Source organism: Ranitomeya imitator, chromosome 10 (genome assembly GCF_032444005.1).
Source record: "Ranitomeya imitator isolate aRanImi1 chromosome 10, aRanImi1.pri, whole genome shotgun sequence".
NCBI classification, from domain to species: Eukaryota; Metazoa; Chordata; class Amphibia; order Anura; family Dendrobatidae; genus Ranitomeya; species Ranitomeya imitator.
In genome coordinates, this window is record NC_091291.1 from 68,022,709 (window position 1) to 68,036,385 (window position 13,677).

Genomic DNA, 13,677 nt, shown 5'->3' on the forward strand with positions numbered 1-13,677 from the left:
AGATGTGTCTGCTGCTAGAACTCTGTGTGGCATTGACCTGGTCTCTAATCTGAGCTGCTGTTAACCTGCGATTTCTGAGACTGGTGACTCGTATAAACTTATCCTCAGAAGCAGAGGTGACTCTTGGTCTTCCTTTCCTGGGGTGGTCTTCATGTGACCCAGTTTCTTTGTACCGCTTGATGGTTTTTGCAACTGCACTTGGGGACACTTTCAAAGTTTTCCCAATTTTTTGGACTGACTGACCTTCATTTTTTAAAGTAATGATGGCCACTCGTTTTTCTTCACTTAGCTGCTTTTTTCTTGCCATAATACAAATTCTAACAGTCTATTCAGTAGGACTATCAGCTGTGTATCCACCAGACTTCTGCACAACACAACTGATGGTCCCAACCCCATTTATAAGGCATGAAATCCCACTTATTAAACCTGACAGGGCACACCTGTGAATTGAAAATCATTTCCGGTGACTACCTCTTGAAGCTCATCAAGAGATTGCCAAGAGTGTGAAAAGCAGTCATCAAAGCAAAAGGTGGCTACTTTGAAGACCCCAGAATATAAGACATAATTTCAGTTGTTTCACACTTTTTTGTTAAGTATATAATTCCACATGTGTTAATTCATAGTTTTGATGCCTTCAGTGTGAATGTACAATTTTCATAGCCATGAAAATACAGAAAAATCTTTAAATGAGGTGTGTCCAAACTTTTGGTCTGTACTGTATATTGGCCAGTTACGTAGTATATTGCGCAGCCACATATTATATTGCCCAGTCACGTAGTATATTGCCCAGTTACGTAGTATATTGCCCAGTGACGTAGTATATCGCACAGCGACGTAGTATACAGCACAGAGCCATATAGTATATTGGCCAGTAACGTAGTATATTGCCGAGTGATGTAGTATACAGCACAGAGCCACGTAGTTTATTGCACAGCGAAGTAGTATACAGCACAGAGCCACGTAGTATATTGGCCAGCCACGTAGTATATTGGCCAGCCACGTAGTATATTGCCCAGCTACGTAGTATATTGCCCAGCCAGGTTTGTCACAGGTGAAAAAATAAAAAATAAACATATACTCACCTTTCCGAAAGCCCCTTGTAGTCCACGGTAGCTTCCGGTCCCAGCGTTGGTATGGGTGCAGGGCCTGTGATGACGTCACGGTCACATGACCGTGACGTCATGGCAGGTCTTTGTCGCGCAGGCGCGCAGGGCCTGTGATGACGTCGCGGTCACATGACCGTGACGTCATGGCAGGTTCTTCTGCCATACCATCTTTGCCACCGGAAACTGCAGCGGAAGATGGTGGCCGGCGGGAGCGGCTCAGCGGACTAAAGGGTGAGTATAGCAGGTTTATTTATTTTTTTTATTATTTTTAACATTACATTTTTTACTATTGATGCCGCATAGGCAGCATCAATAGTAAAAAGTTGGGGACACAGAGGGATAATAGCGGCGGTAACGGAATGCGTTACCCGCGGCATAACGCGGTCCATTACCGCCGGCATTAACCCTGTGTTAACGGCGACCGGAGGGGAGTATGCGGGCGACAGGCACTGACTGCGGGGAGTAGGTGGCGGCCATTTTTTTCCAGACTGTGCCCGTCGCTGATTGGTCCCGGCAGTCATGACAGGCAGCTGGCGAGACCAATCAGCAAATGAATAACCGTGACAGAAAGAAAGAAGGACAGACGGAAGTGACCCTTAGACAATTATATGGTAGATATATAAAAAAAATTCCTTCATGTAAATAGGCCGTTTGTTTACCCTCCTTGGGGTTATATGGTGTGATGTTGAATATGTGGCTATTTTTATCTTTTTTGTTATATCTTTAATAAAATAAATTGAGATGTAATATGGATGTTTTTGCTTCTTTGAAGTGACAGTTATTTTACTGTCTCTTGTGTGTCAGTATTAGTAAGAAGTTTCATCAATATTAATAGGACATTGATTGGTAATCTTATGTTCATACAAAGCATTTTTACGCACATGAAAAATGCAGCGTATATATTGTGTTTTTTTGGTGTGTTTTCTGGGATGATTGCGGGATGATTTGTAGTTTTCAGGGTGGATAAAAATCAATGGGTTTTTAAAAAAAAATAAAAAAAATCGGATTTTTTTTATTTAAATCGGATTTTTTTGATTTAAATCGGATTTTTTTTATTTAAATCGGATTTTTTTTATTTAAATCGGATTTTTTTCAATAAACTGCTTTTTGAGGAAAATATTTTACCATCCAAAGGTTCTTCCATCATGAGATAAAGCTGAGTTGTTTAACTCAGTAGAATAAAGGCTGTGTATGTGTAACATTCACAATGCCATGCTCTTCCAGAGGTTTCTGTAGGATTAGTGGGCAGTTTCTGTCCTATATTATCACGGACGCTCGCTTTACTTACGCAGTTCTCAAAACTGAATTTGACTCCGCAGAGGTCCCAGCCTCTTCTTTACGGCAAAAATGTTACAACATGAACAGAGTTGAGAAAAAGACCTTAATCCTATTGTTCTACAAACCTATGAATACAGAATCAACCCCTTCAGTGCCAAGTCCAAGAAGTTAGACAATATGTTTCTGATTGTTTGGAGTGGAATAGATCTGCACAACAGAAGAAGAATGTGAATCTAAGTGTGAGGAGGAGGAAGGGCAAGCAGACAAGAAAATGAAAGTGAAACTTTGAGCACAATACTGCAGCATAGCCACAGACAGACAAGTCTGGATCTGTTTGTGTGTACGATCTGAGGTTTATGATCATCTTCATCACCGCACTTCTCATGATGTTGCCTCATTCGCGCCACCAGGCCTTTCATCTCTTTGTTGCATCGTTTGCATTTTGCACGCATGCCTGCCTTACCGATAGGCGAAGGAGCTTCATTAAAATATTCCCAAACTGGGTCTCTTTTACGGCCTGCTGCCATTATAAGGAAAGAGTGTAATAAACCTCAGATCGTACACACAAACAGATCCAGACTTGTCTGTCTGTGGCTATGCTGCAGTATTGTGCTCAAAGTTTCACTTTAATTTTCTTGTCTGCTTGCCCTTCCTCCTCCTCACACTTAGATTCACATTCTTCTTGTGTTGTGCAGATCTATTCCACTCCAAACAATCAGAAACATATTGTCTAACTTCTTGGACTTGGCACTGAAGGGGTTGATTCTGTATTCATAGGTTTGTAGAACAATAGGATTAAGGTCTTTTTCTCAACTCTGTTCATGTTGTAACATTTTTGCCATGAAGAAGAGGCTGGGACCTCTGCGGAGTCAAATTCAGTTAGGTAGAAACTTTGATTTAAATCACTGATTTAAATCAAGCCTTACTGACTAGTGATTTAAATCGTGATTTAAATCAGTTAGATTTAAATCAAATCCACCCTGGTAGTTTTGATTTGAACCATTTATTTACCTATAAGATGTGCTGAAAAGTGTGAAAGAAATTTCAAGTGCAGTGAAATTTAAAAAAAACTGCAAAAAACCTTTTTCTTTAATTAATTTTAATTTAATTAATTTTCTTTTAATTAATGTCCAAAGAGATACTGATAGGGATTCTAGATTGTGAGCCCCATCGGGGACAGTGATGATAATGTGTGCAAAGCTGTAAAGCGCTGCGGAATATGTTAGCGCTATATAAAAATAAAGATTATTATTATTATTAATAACATTGATTGTGCAGTAAAATGATCAGGTAATATGATTATCCAGTTGAGTACAGATACAGAAGTGATAACCGTATTCAGTTTTGTTTTTTTTAAGTAGTGAAGAAGAGATGTTTCTGAAATTTGTGTGTATATGTATAGACACTGCTCAAAAAAAAAAAACTAAGGGAACACTAAAATATCACATCCCGGATAATAAAATATTCCACTTGCAAATCTTTATTCATTGCATAGTAGAATGTGTTGAAAACAATAAAACCGAAAAATGATCAATGTAAATCAAAATTAATATCCCAAGGAGGTCTGGATTTGGAATGATGCTCAAAATCAAAGTGGAAAATCAAATTACAGGCTGATCCAACTTCAGAGGAAATCCCTCAAGACAAGGAAATTATGCTCAGTAGTGTGTGCGTGTCTGTGTGTGTGTGTGGCCTCCATGTGCCTGTATGACCTTCCTACAATGCCTGAACGTGGTCCTGATGAGGCAGTGGATGGTCTCCTGAGGGATCTCCCAGCCCTGGATTAAAGTATCAGTGAACTCCTAGGCAGTTTGTGGTGCAACGTGGCATTGGTGGATGGAACGAGATGTGATGGTCCTGATGTTTCTTGACTGAATTCAGGTCTGAGAAATGGGTAGGCCAGTCCATTTAACCAATGCCTTCATCATACTGGAACTGCTGACACGCATCCACCACATGAGGTCTAGCATTGTCATGTATCAGAAGGAACCAGAGGCCCAGTGCATCGGCATATGGTTTCACAATGGGTCTCATGCTCTCATCCCAGTACCTTTGGCTAGCATATGAAGGGCTGTGCGGTGCTCCAGAGAAATGCCTCCCCACACCTTTACTGACCTACTACTGAACCGGTCATCCTGGAGGTTTTTTACAGGCAGTAGAACGTTCTCCACGGCGTCTCCAACTCTGTCACTTATGTCACATAAAGTACAGACCCCAAGAAATTAGGACTAGCCACAATTTACACAGTTTTAGGCGCTCCCTAAAACACATCTGTTTAGGGCATATCACGTTCCTTAAACAAAGTCCTTTTTATATACAGTACAGACCAAAAGTTTGGACACACCTTCTCATTTAAAGATTTTTCTGTATTTTCATGACTATGAAAATTGTAAATTCACACTGAAGGCATCAAAACTATGAATTAACAGTGACTACCTCTTGAAGCTCATCAAGAGAATGCCAAGAGTGTGGAAAACAATCATCAAAGCAAAAGGTGGCTGCTTTGAAGAACAAAGGGGCCATAGGAGGGCTATAACAAAGCCGATGGAACGCTACCGCCTCCTTTGTGCAAGGAGGAACAGGAGATGCAGTGCCACAGCCCTGCAAAATAACCTCCCGAAGGCCACTAACATCCATGTATCTGCTCAAACTGTCAGAAATAAACTCAGTGAGGATGTTATGTGGGTCTAATTTCAACAAGTGCGTGTTGCACTTACATCTATTGGCAGATTCGACATTGGCGCCTTGTGCTCTTCACAGAAGAGAGTTTCAAACTGTGCATACAGTACAGACCAAAAGTTTGGACACACCTCATTTAATAATTTTTCTGTATTTTCATGACTATGAAAATTGTAAATTCACACTGAAGGCATCAAAACTATGAATTGACACATGTGGAATTATATACTTAACAAAAATGTGTGAAACAACTGAAAATATGTCTTATATTCTAGGTTCTTTAAAGTCGCCACCTTTTGCTTTGATGACTGCTTCATTTGCATATCAAATAAAAGTTGATTTTAAATAAACTATGAAGTTAAGCTTTGACAAAAAGTTAAATGTTAATTTTTTCTCCACATTCCAAAAATTCCTGTGAAACACCTGAAGGGTTAATAAACTTCTTGAATGTGGTATTGGGCACCTTGAGGGTGCAGTTTTTAGAATGGTTTGACTTTTGGGTATTTTCTGCCATGTAGGCCCCTCAAAGTCACTTAAAATGCGAGGTGGTCCCTAAAAAAAAGTGGTTTTGTAAAGTTTGTTGGAAAAACGAGAAATTGTTGGTCAGCTTTTAACCCTTATGACTTCCAACAAAAAAAATTATCTTTCAAAAATGGTGCTGATGTAAAGTAGACATGTGGGAAATTATCTGTTTAGTGTGACATGACTCTGATTTAAGGGCATAAAAATTAAGTTTGAAACTTGCAAAAGTTTCGCCAACTTTCCGCTTTTTTCATAAATAAACGCAAGTCATATCGAATAAATCTTACCACTATCATGAAGTACAATATGTCACGAAAAAACAATGTCAATTAGTGGGGTACGTTGATGCGTTCCAGAGTTATAACCTCATAAAGTGACAGTGGTCAGAATTGTAAAAACTGGCCCTGTCAGGAAGGTGCAAACAGACTTGGGGGTGAAGGGGTTAAAAGCTGGACATCAGGTGGATTTCTTCTTCAAGGCTATATGTGTTGCTACTGGGTTATTCTGTGGATTTTCCACCTGCAAATCTGAATAGGTAATATGCAGCGTATTACCATAGGTATCTGTTGGTAAGATAACATGGAAAAATGAATCACTAACATTTTAGGGTGAAATGCCAGACAATGCCATGTTCAGGATTCTTTTAAGATTTAGTACTTCCACTAATTGTAAAGCTATAGAAAGTGAATGAGGTGTGCCCCATTCATGTGAAGCAGGAAACAATTCTCTGACGATTGCTCATACAAAACCACTAAATGACAGTGGGGCTAATCCACATGTGTTGGTCCATCTGCCATAGGAATCCTAGGTTTAGCCTCTAATTTCTGCCCTGGATGCTATGAAAAGTCCTTCTCAGACGTGCTGAAGGCTGGACATGTGAACATAGCCTGAAGCGGTTTATCTGACTTCAAACAAGTATTTAATGTAAAGCTGTTGTCATGTAAAAGCGTTAAGGCTACATTCACATTTGCATTCTGCGGGGCTGCGTCGGGCGCAGCCGCGGCGACGCATGCGCCATGCGCCCCTATATTTAACATGGGGGCGCATGGACATGCATTTGCATGCGTTTTGCGATGCATGCATCTTTTTTGCCGCAAGCATTAGGGCGCAGAGGACGCAGCAAGATGCATTTTTTTTTCGTCCAAAATCCAGGAAAAAAAGGACGCATGTGTCGCAAAACTATGCATTTTGCATGCGTTCTTGTTTGCGTTGTGCGTTGCGTCGCTGACGCAGCAGCGCACAGCGCAAATGTGAACGTAGCCTAATATGAAAATGTAGGCTCTGACTTCTATATTCCTCCTAGTCTATGATTGTTTTTGTGTAAGATTGGATGTGCAGTTTGAGGAGCTGCCATGTTCTGCACACATTGCTTCCAGCCATCCCTGCATGAGCTGATCAGGTGTACACTCCCATTCATCTGATATTGTTCATCTGTCCTAAGGAAAAGAAAATCAGTGGTACAGTTTTATGCAGAAAAAAAACAAAAACTTGATTCCCTGTCATTTCACAGGACCTCATTCAGCTTCTGTTATTTTATTTTTCAGGCTTTGCATTGTCCACTAATGGAATATATCCTATAAGATGAAGATGTAGGTGACTCCAAGTGACCTGCCTATTGAAACATCTCAACTCCTTATCTTGGGTGGGTATAAATTAAAGTCAGTTTTATTTTAACCCATTTATGCAAAGTTGTCATGCATATACCTCATGTGCGACGTATAGTTCCCGCAGAATAACGCACATGTACATTTTTGCTAAGGAATCGTAATGGGAGTCTGCTGAAACGGCCAGGATCAGAGTGTTTAACCCATTAAGTACCTCAGTCTTTAGTGACTATTGTACTTTACAGGTATTTTCACCCCTGTTGGTGCCCCCACCCCTGTTGGTGTTTATGGGATACTACGGCAGCAAGTCTGCCATAATTGTTCACCCATTACATCCTTCCAAAAGAAGAGTCTGATGGCATATCTGACATCATTAGGTCAAGTTAACCTTTACTAGTTATTAAAATGAGGGAACCCCCTCCCCCCAAAAAAAATATGTAGGATCCCCCTATAATTAATAACCAGCAAAGGCTAGGCAGACAGCTGTGGGCTGATGTGCTAGGAATGGGCCATTGTCCCAGACTAAGGCTAGTTTTACACTAGCGTTTTGAGGAGCTGCGGAGGGCTGCGGACTTCCTCCGTGAAGCCCAGCCCTCGGCTGCACCTCTGCCGCTAGCTCCGCCTACTTCTGCATGCGGCCTGCGTACCTATCTTGAACATTAGGTACGAAGGTCGTGCCGCTGTATGCGGGTGCTTCCGCATGCGTCGTTTTGATAATGCAGAGAAAAATAATTGCTACAAGCTGCGTCCTACGCTGGTCGCCGCATCGTCAAAACGACGCATGCAGAAGCATCCGCATACAGCAGCACGACCTGCGTACCTAATGTTAAAGATAGGTACGCAGGCCGCATGCAGAAGTAGGCGGAGCTAGCGGCAGAGGTGTGGCCGAGGGCGGGGCTTCACGGAGGAAGTCCGCAGCTCCTCAAAACGCTAATGTGAAACCGGCCTAAAAACATCAGTTCTCAGCCGTCCCAAAAAGGCGCATGCATAAGATGCTATAATTCTAGTGATTAGCCTTGCTCTTGCCTTGGTGCTTTGGCAAGTGGGGTGATAGTATTGGGGTTGATGTCTGCTTTGTATTGACAGCTGACATCAAACCTCATGGTTCAGTAATGGAGAGGCGTCTATAAGACACCCCCGTTACTAACCCCATAGTCATATTGTAAATAAAAAACACCCTGAATAAAGTCCTTTATTTGAAATGAAGACACTGACAGTTGTATGTTTATTTAAAAATGTAAACTTGTGCTCACCTTTACACGCAATCCACTGAAGCCAATGTCCCCTGTAAAAGAATTAAAATAATTACAACCTTATCCCTCACCTGTCCCCGATGTGACGATAATCCTTCGATCCCATATCCCCTGTAAAATAGTTTAAAAAATATAACCATATTCCTCACCTCTCCTACGAGAAGATAATCCATTTGTCCATAGATGAGTATTGCTCTGCTACATCTTCTTGGCACTCTGAGCACTGGCATGATGCGAGCATTCAGCCTGTCAGGCAGCTGAGACAGTGAGCTGCACGTGCTTGCGCAGCTCGGTAATTCGCGGTGCCGTGGGAAAGGTGAGCAGATTTCATATCCAATGAACTCCATTTACCTCAATGATGTCAGCGCGTCATTTTTTTTTATAGGACGTGTCCCCATTTTAATAACCAGTAAAAGCTTAGTTGACAGCTGTGACCTAATATTGATAGAGTGAGTAGCTCCATGTGTATTACCCCCTTACCTGACTATAAACACCAGCTTCCAGCTGTTGGCCTTCCATCTGCTGGTTAATAAAATTTTGTGAGATCCCACACAATTTTTTGCAGAAAATAATTTTGTTTAGTAATAAAATACATGTACTATAAACTACACCTGCAAAGCACAGATTATACAGTGGGGAAAAAAGTATTTAGTCAGCCACCAATTGTGCAAGTTCTCCCACTTAAAAAGATGAGAGAGGCCTGTAATTGACATCCTAGGTAGACTACAACTATGAGAGTCAAAATGAGAAAACAAATCCAGAAAATCACCTTGTCTGATTTGGCAAGATTTCTTTTGCAAAATATGGTGGAAAATAAGTATTTGGTCATTAACAAAAGTTCATCTCAATATTTTATTATATGTCCTTGTTGGCAATGACGGTGGTCAAACGTTTTCTGTAAGGCTGCCGTCACACTAGCAGTATTTGGTCAGTATTTTACATCAGTATTTCTCAGCCAAAACCAGGAGTGGGTGATAAATACAGAAGTGGTGCATATGTTTCTCTTATACTTTTCCTCTATATGTTCCACTCCTGGTATTGGCTTACAAATACTGATGTAAAATACTGACCAAATACTGCTAGTGTGACGGCAGCCTAAGTCTTCACAAGGTTGGCACACACTGTTGGTGGTATATTGGCCCATTCCTCCATGAAGATCTCCACTAGAGCAGTGATGTTTTGAGCCTGTCGCTGGGCAACACGGACTTTCAACCCCCTCCAAAGGTTTTCTATGGGGTTGAGATATGGAGACTGGCTTGGCCACTCCAGGACCTTCATATGCTTCTTACGAAGCCACTTCTTTGTTGCCCTGGTGGTGTGCTTGGGATTATTATCATGCTGAAAGACCCATCTACGTTTCATCTTCAATGCCATTGCTGATGGAAGGAGGTTTGCACTCAAAATCTCACAAGACATGGCCTCATTCATTCTTTCATGTACACGGATCAGTCATCCTGGTCCCTTTGCAGAGAAACAGCCCCCAAGCATGATGTTGCCACCCCCATGCTTCACAGTAGGTATGATGTTCTTTGGATACAACTCAGCATTCTGTCTCCTTCAAACACGATGAGTTTTGTTTCTACCAAACAGTCCTACTTTGGCTTCATCAGACCATATGACATCGTCCCAATACTCTTCTGGATAATCCAAATGCTTTCTAGCAAATTTCAGATGGTCCCGGACCTTTACTGGCTTAAGCAGGGGGACACATCTGGCACTGCAGGATCTGAGAACCTGGTGGCGTAGTGTGTTACTGATGGTAGCCTTTGTTACGATGGTCCCAGCTCTATGCAGGTCATTCACTAGGTCCCCTGTGTGGTTCTGGGATTTTTGTTCACCGTTCTTGTGATCATTTTGACCCCACGGAGTGAGATCTTGCATGGAGCCCCAGATCGAAGGAGATTATCAGTGGTCTTGTATGTCTTCCATCTTCTTCTTATTGCTCCCACAGTTGATTTGATCACAGCAAGCTGCTTGTCTATTACAGATTCAGTCTTCTGAGCCCGGTGCAGGGCTAAAATTTTGTTTCTGGTGTCCTTCGACGCCTCTTTGGTCTTCACCATAGTGGAATTTGGAGTGTGACTGTTTGACGTTGTGGACAGGTGTCTTTTATACTGATAACAGGTGCCATTACTACAGGTAATGGGTGGAGGACAGAGGAGCCCCTTAAAGAAGAAGTTACAGGTCTGTGAGAGCCAGAAATCTTTGCATGTTTTTAGGTGACCAAATATTTATTTTCCACCATAATTAGCAAAATAAATCTTGCCAAATTGGACAAAGTGATTTTCTGGATTTGTTTTTTTCTCATTTTGACTCTCATAGTTGTGGTCTACCTATTATGTCAATTACAAGTCTCTCTCATCTTTTTAAGTGGGAGAACTTGCATTATTGGTGGCTGACTAAATACTTTTTTTCCCCACTGCATATGTCACTCACATATTTATATCTGTGTGTGGACAGGTCTCTTTTATACAGGTAACAGGGTGGAGAGTAGGAGGGCTTCTTAAAGAAATGCTAACAGGTCTGTGAGAGCCAGAATTCTGGCTGTTTTTGTTTTTTTTTTACTCTGTCTCAGCCAGCACAACGCTTTTCACCTGTGTGGCTGTATAAAACATTGTTTTATGCTAAAGAAATTAATTATTCTTTGGCACCGTTTTGGTGTTTATTTAAAATACTAAGTAATTTGTATAATTTTTTCCCCAACTATAATGTCCTTCCATGTTTCATACTAATTAAGCAATTCAAATGAAAATAGATATTTACCATATATTTTCTTTGTTGATGTTGGTCGCTGTATTTTTTATTGGTACAATTTTGGAATACTTATAGCTATTTTCTGGCATGGAACCCATGCTTTGTGATCATGTTGCAACCCTGACAAAATAATAATAATCTTTATTTTTCTATAGCGCTAACATATTCCGCAGCGCTTTACAGTTTGCACACATTATAATCACTGTCTCCGATGGGGCTCATAATCTAAATTCCCTATCAGTATGTCTTTGGAATGTGGGAGGAATCCGGAGTACCCGGAGGAAACCCACACAAACACGGAGAGAACATACAAACTCTTTGCAGATGTCGTCCTTGGTGGAGTTTGAACCCAGGACTCCAGCGCTGCGAGGCTACAGGGCTATCCACTTAGCCACCATGCTGCCCACACAAAACCATACATCTTGTTTAACCGCTTAGATGCTGCAGTTGGTTTTGACCACAACATCCAAAATAGTACACTGTTGGCAAACCGTCACTTACAAGCAGACGTGATTTATTTGATGCCCCCTGCTGTGTACGGATCCACTCTACATATCCTTCCCCTGCAAATAAGGCTTTTTTGCAACATGCTTTTTCGTGACGTGGTTAAGGGGGGTACGTGCAGCCACAGAACACCCTGGGGATTTCAGCGCAGTCTGCACAGGTTATAGCAACTTAACAGGGAAGAACTGGAGAGCTAATGACTTCTTCACATTCCCTCAAATAGCAGTACATTTGTAGAAGTTGATTATTTGGTTATTGATGCATTTAAACGTTATTTCTGACTTTGTAATTTTTCTTTTTCCTCTCTTTTAGATTGCCTCTTAAGTATATTGGGGGATTTATACAAAAATACAATACATATTATTTAGAATTGACTAAATTATCAAGTATGGCATGTCAACCCGAGACAAAAAAAGTGAGGTCACTGAGTCTTGCAGGAATTGCTCAAATCTCCAATGACATCTCTAGAAAATTTTTGGATCGCAGTGATTTGTCCAGACTTTTAAGGATTGCTTCAAATTTTCTTAAAGATCACACACAAGTGCTTGTGGAACTAGATAGTTTTTTCATTTTTGATCCAAATGCTAAAATAAAACTTGTCTTTGTAGAAGATAGTGTTTTAGTGAAGAACATTTTTATCATGTCTTCATCAATGCAAGAGCTGGCGCAGAAAAACCCTGAGAGTCTTTATATTGATTTCTTTAGCAATATTGGCCCTGGACTGAACTTGTACAGCGTTTCCTGTGAAGATAGCTCTGGATGGAAGATGTGTGCCTGCTGCTTATCTAAAACTAACAACCAAGACACATTAAGGTTTCTTATAGTTTCTGTTTTACAAAGTATTCCAAGAATGAAAGCGCAGATCAAATCCATTATAATACACCCAGAGATTTCTGATTCTTTAGACCTCGGGATGCTATTGCCAAACACAACAGTAAGACACTGTATGTTGTTAATTATTAGGGTCTTAGAACAGAAAGCTGCTCATTTGCAAGTGGAAACCCAAGGTCAAATAAACTCCATCATACAAGCCATGTTTCATGCACGATCTCTGAAAGTCTACAATCGCCAACTTAATGACTTGAAGGCATCAAGCCCTGCAGAATTTTACCAATATTACATTGATACATGGCATCCAAGCAGGAAATTATGGTGCACAAAAGACAGCAAAAGGATTAGAACAGAAAAATCAATAACTGCTTATGTTGCATCCCTTCATTATACACTGTCATCAAAAATGGGCATTTTACCATCCCTCTACCAGTGCTTGCAAGTCATTCTTCGCCAAACCCATGAGTTAGAAAGTGTTCCAGATGCTGTACTTGAGGTGGTTTCTGAGCCCGTGTCTGATTCACCCTTAAATCTGGAGGAACAGGTATAATAAACGTATACACAAATTATACATGTTTATAGTGTTCCATCTGTACTTTGCTATATTGACTTGTTTATGATGTTGATTATTTCAGTACCTGTTAAAGGGAACCTGTCACCCCCAAAATGGAAGTTGAGCTAAGCCCACCAGCATCAGGGGCTTATCTACAGCATTCTGTAATGCTGTAGATAAGCCCCCGATGTATCCTGAAAGATGAGAAAAAGAGGTTATATTACACTCACCCAGGGGCGGTCCCGCTGCTGTCCGGTCCGATGGGCGTCGCGGTCCGGTCCGGGGCCTCCTGTCTTCTTACGATGACGTCCTCTTCTTGTCTTCATGCTGCGGCTCCGGCGCAGGCGTACTTTGTCTGCCCTGTTGAGGTCAGAGCAAAGTACTGCAGTGCGCAGGTGCTGGGCCTCTCTGACCTTTCCCGGCGCCTGCACACTGCAGTACTTTGCTCTGCCCTCAACAGGGCAGACAGAGTACGCCGGAGCCGCAGCGTGTAGACAAGAAAAGGACGTCATCGTAAGAAGATGGGAGGCCCCGGACCGCAACGCCGATCGGACCACCTGCCCAGGTGAGTATAATATAACCTCTTTTTCTCA

The 13,677-nt window shown here is 41.4% G+C and overlaps 1 protein-coding gene across 2 annotated transcripts in view; it reads left to right on the forward strand.

Moving 5' to 3' along the window:
• Positions 1-13,677, forward strand: part of ZSWIM9 (zinc finger SWIM-type containing 9) — a 93,351-nt gene that overhangs the window by 18,194 nt on the left and 61,480 nt on the right. For both annotated transcript variants that reach the window (XM_069741929.1, XM_069741930.1), the window contains exons 2-3: positions 7,130-7,227; positions 12,013-13,075. In XM_069741929.1, coding sequence (XP_069598030.1) covers positions 12,089-13,075 — 987 coding nt within the window. In that variant the 5' untranslated portion in view covers positions 7,130-7,227; positions 12,013-12,088. The remainder of the gene's footprint in view (positions 1-7,129; positions 7,228-12,012; positions 13,076-13,677) is intronic.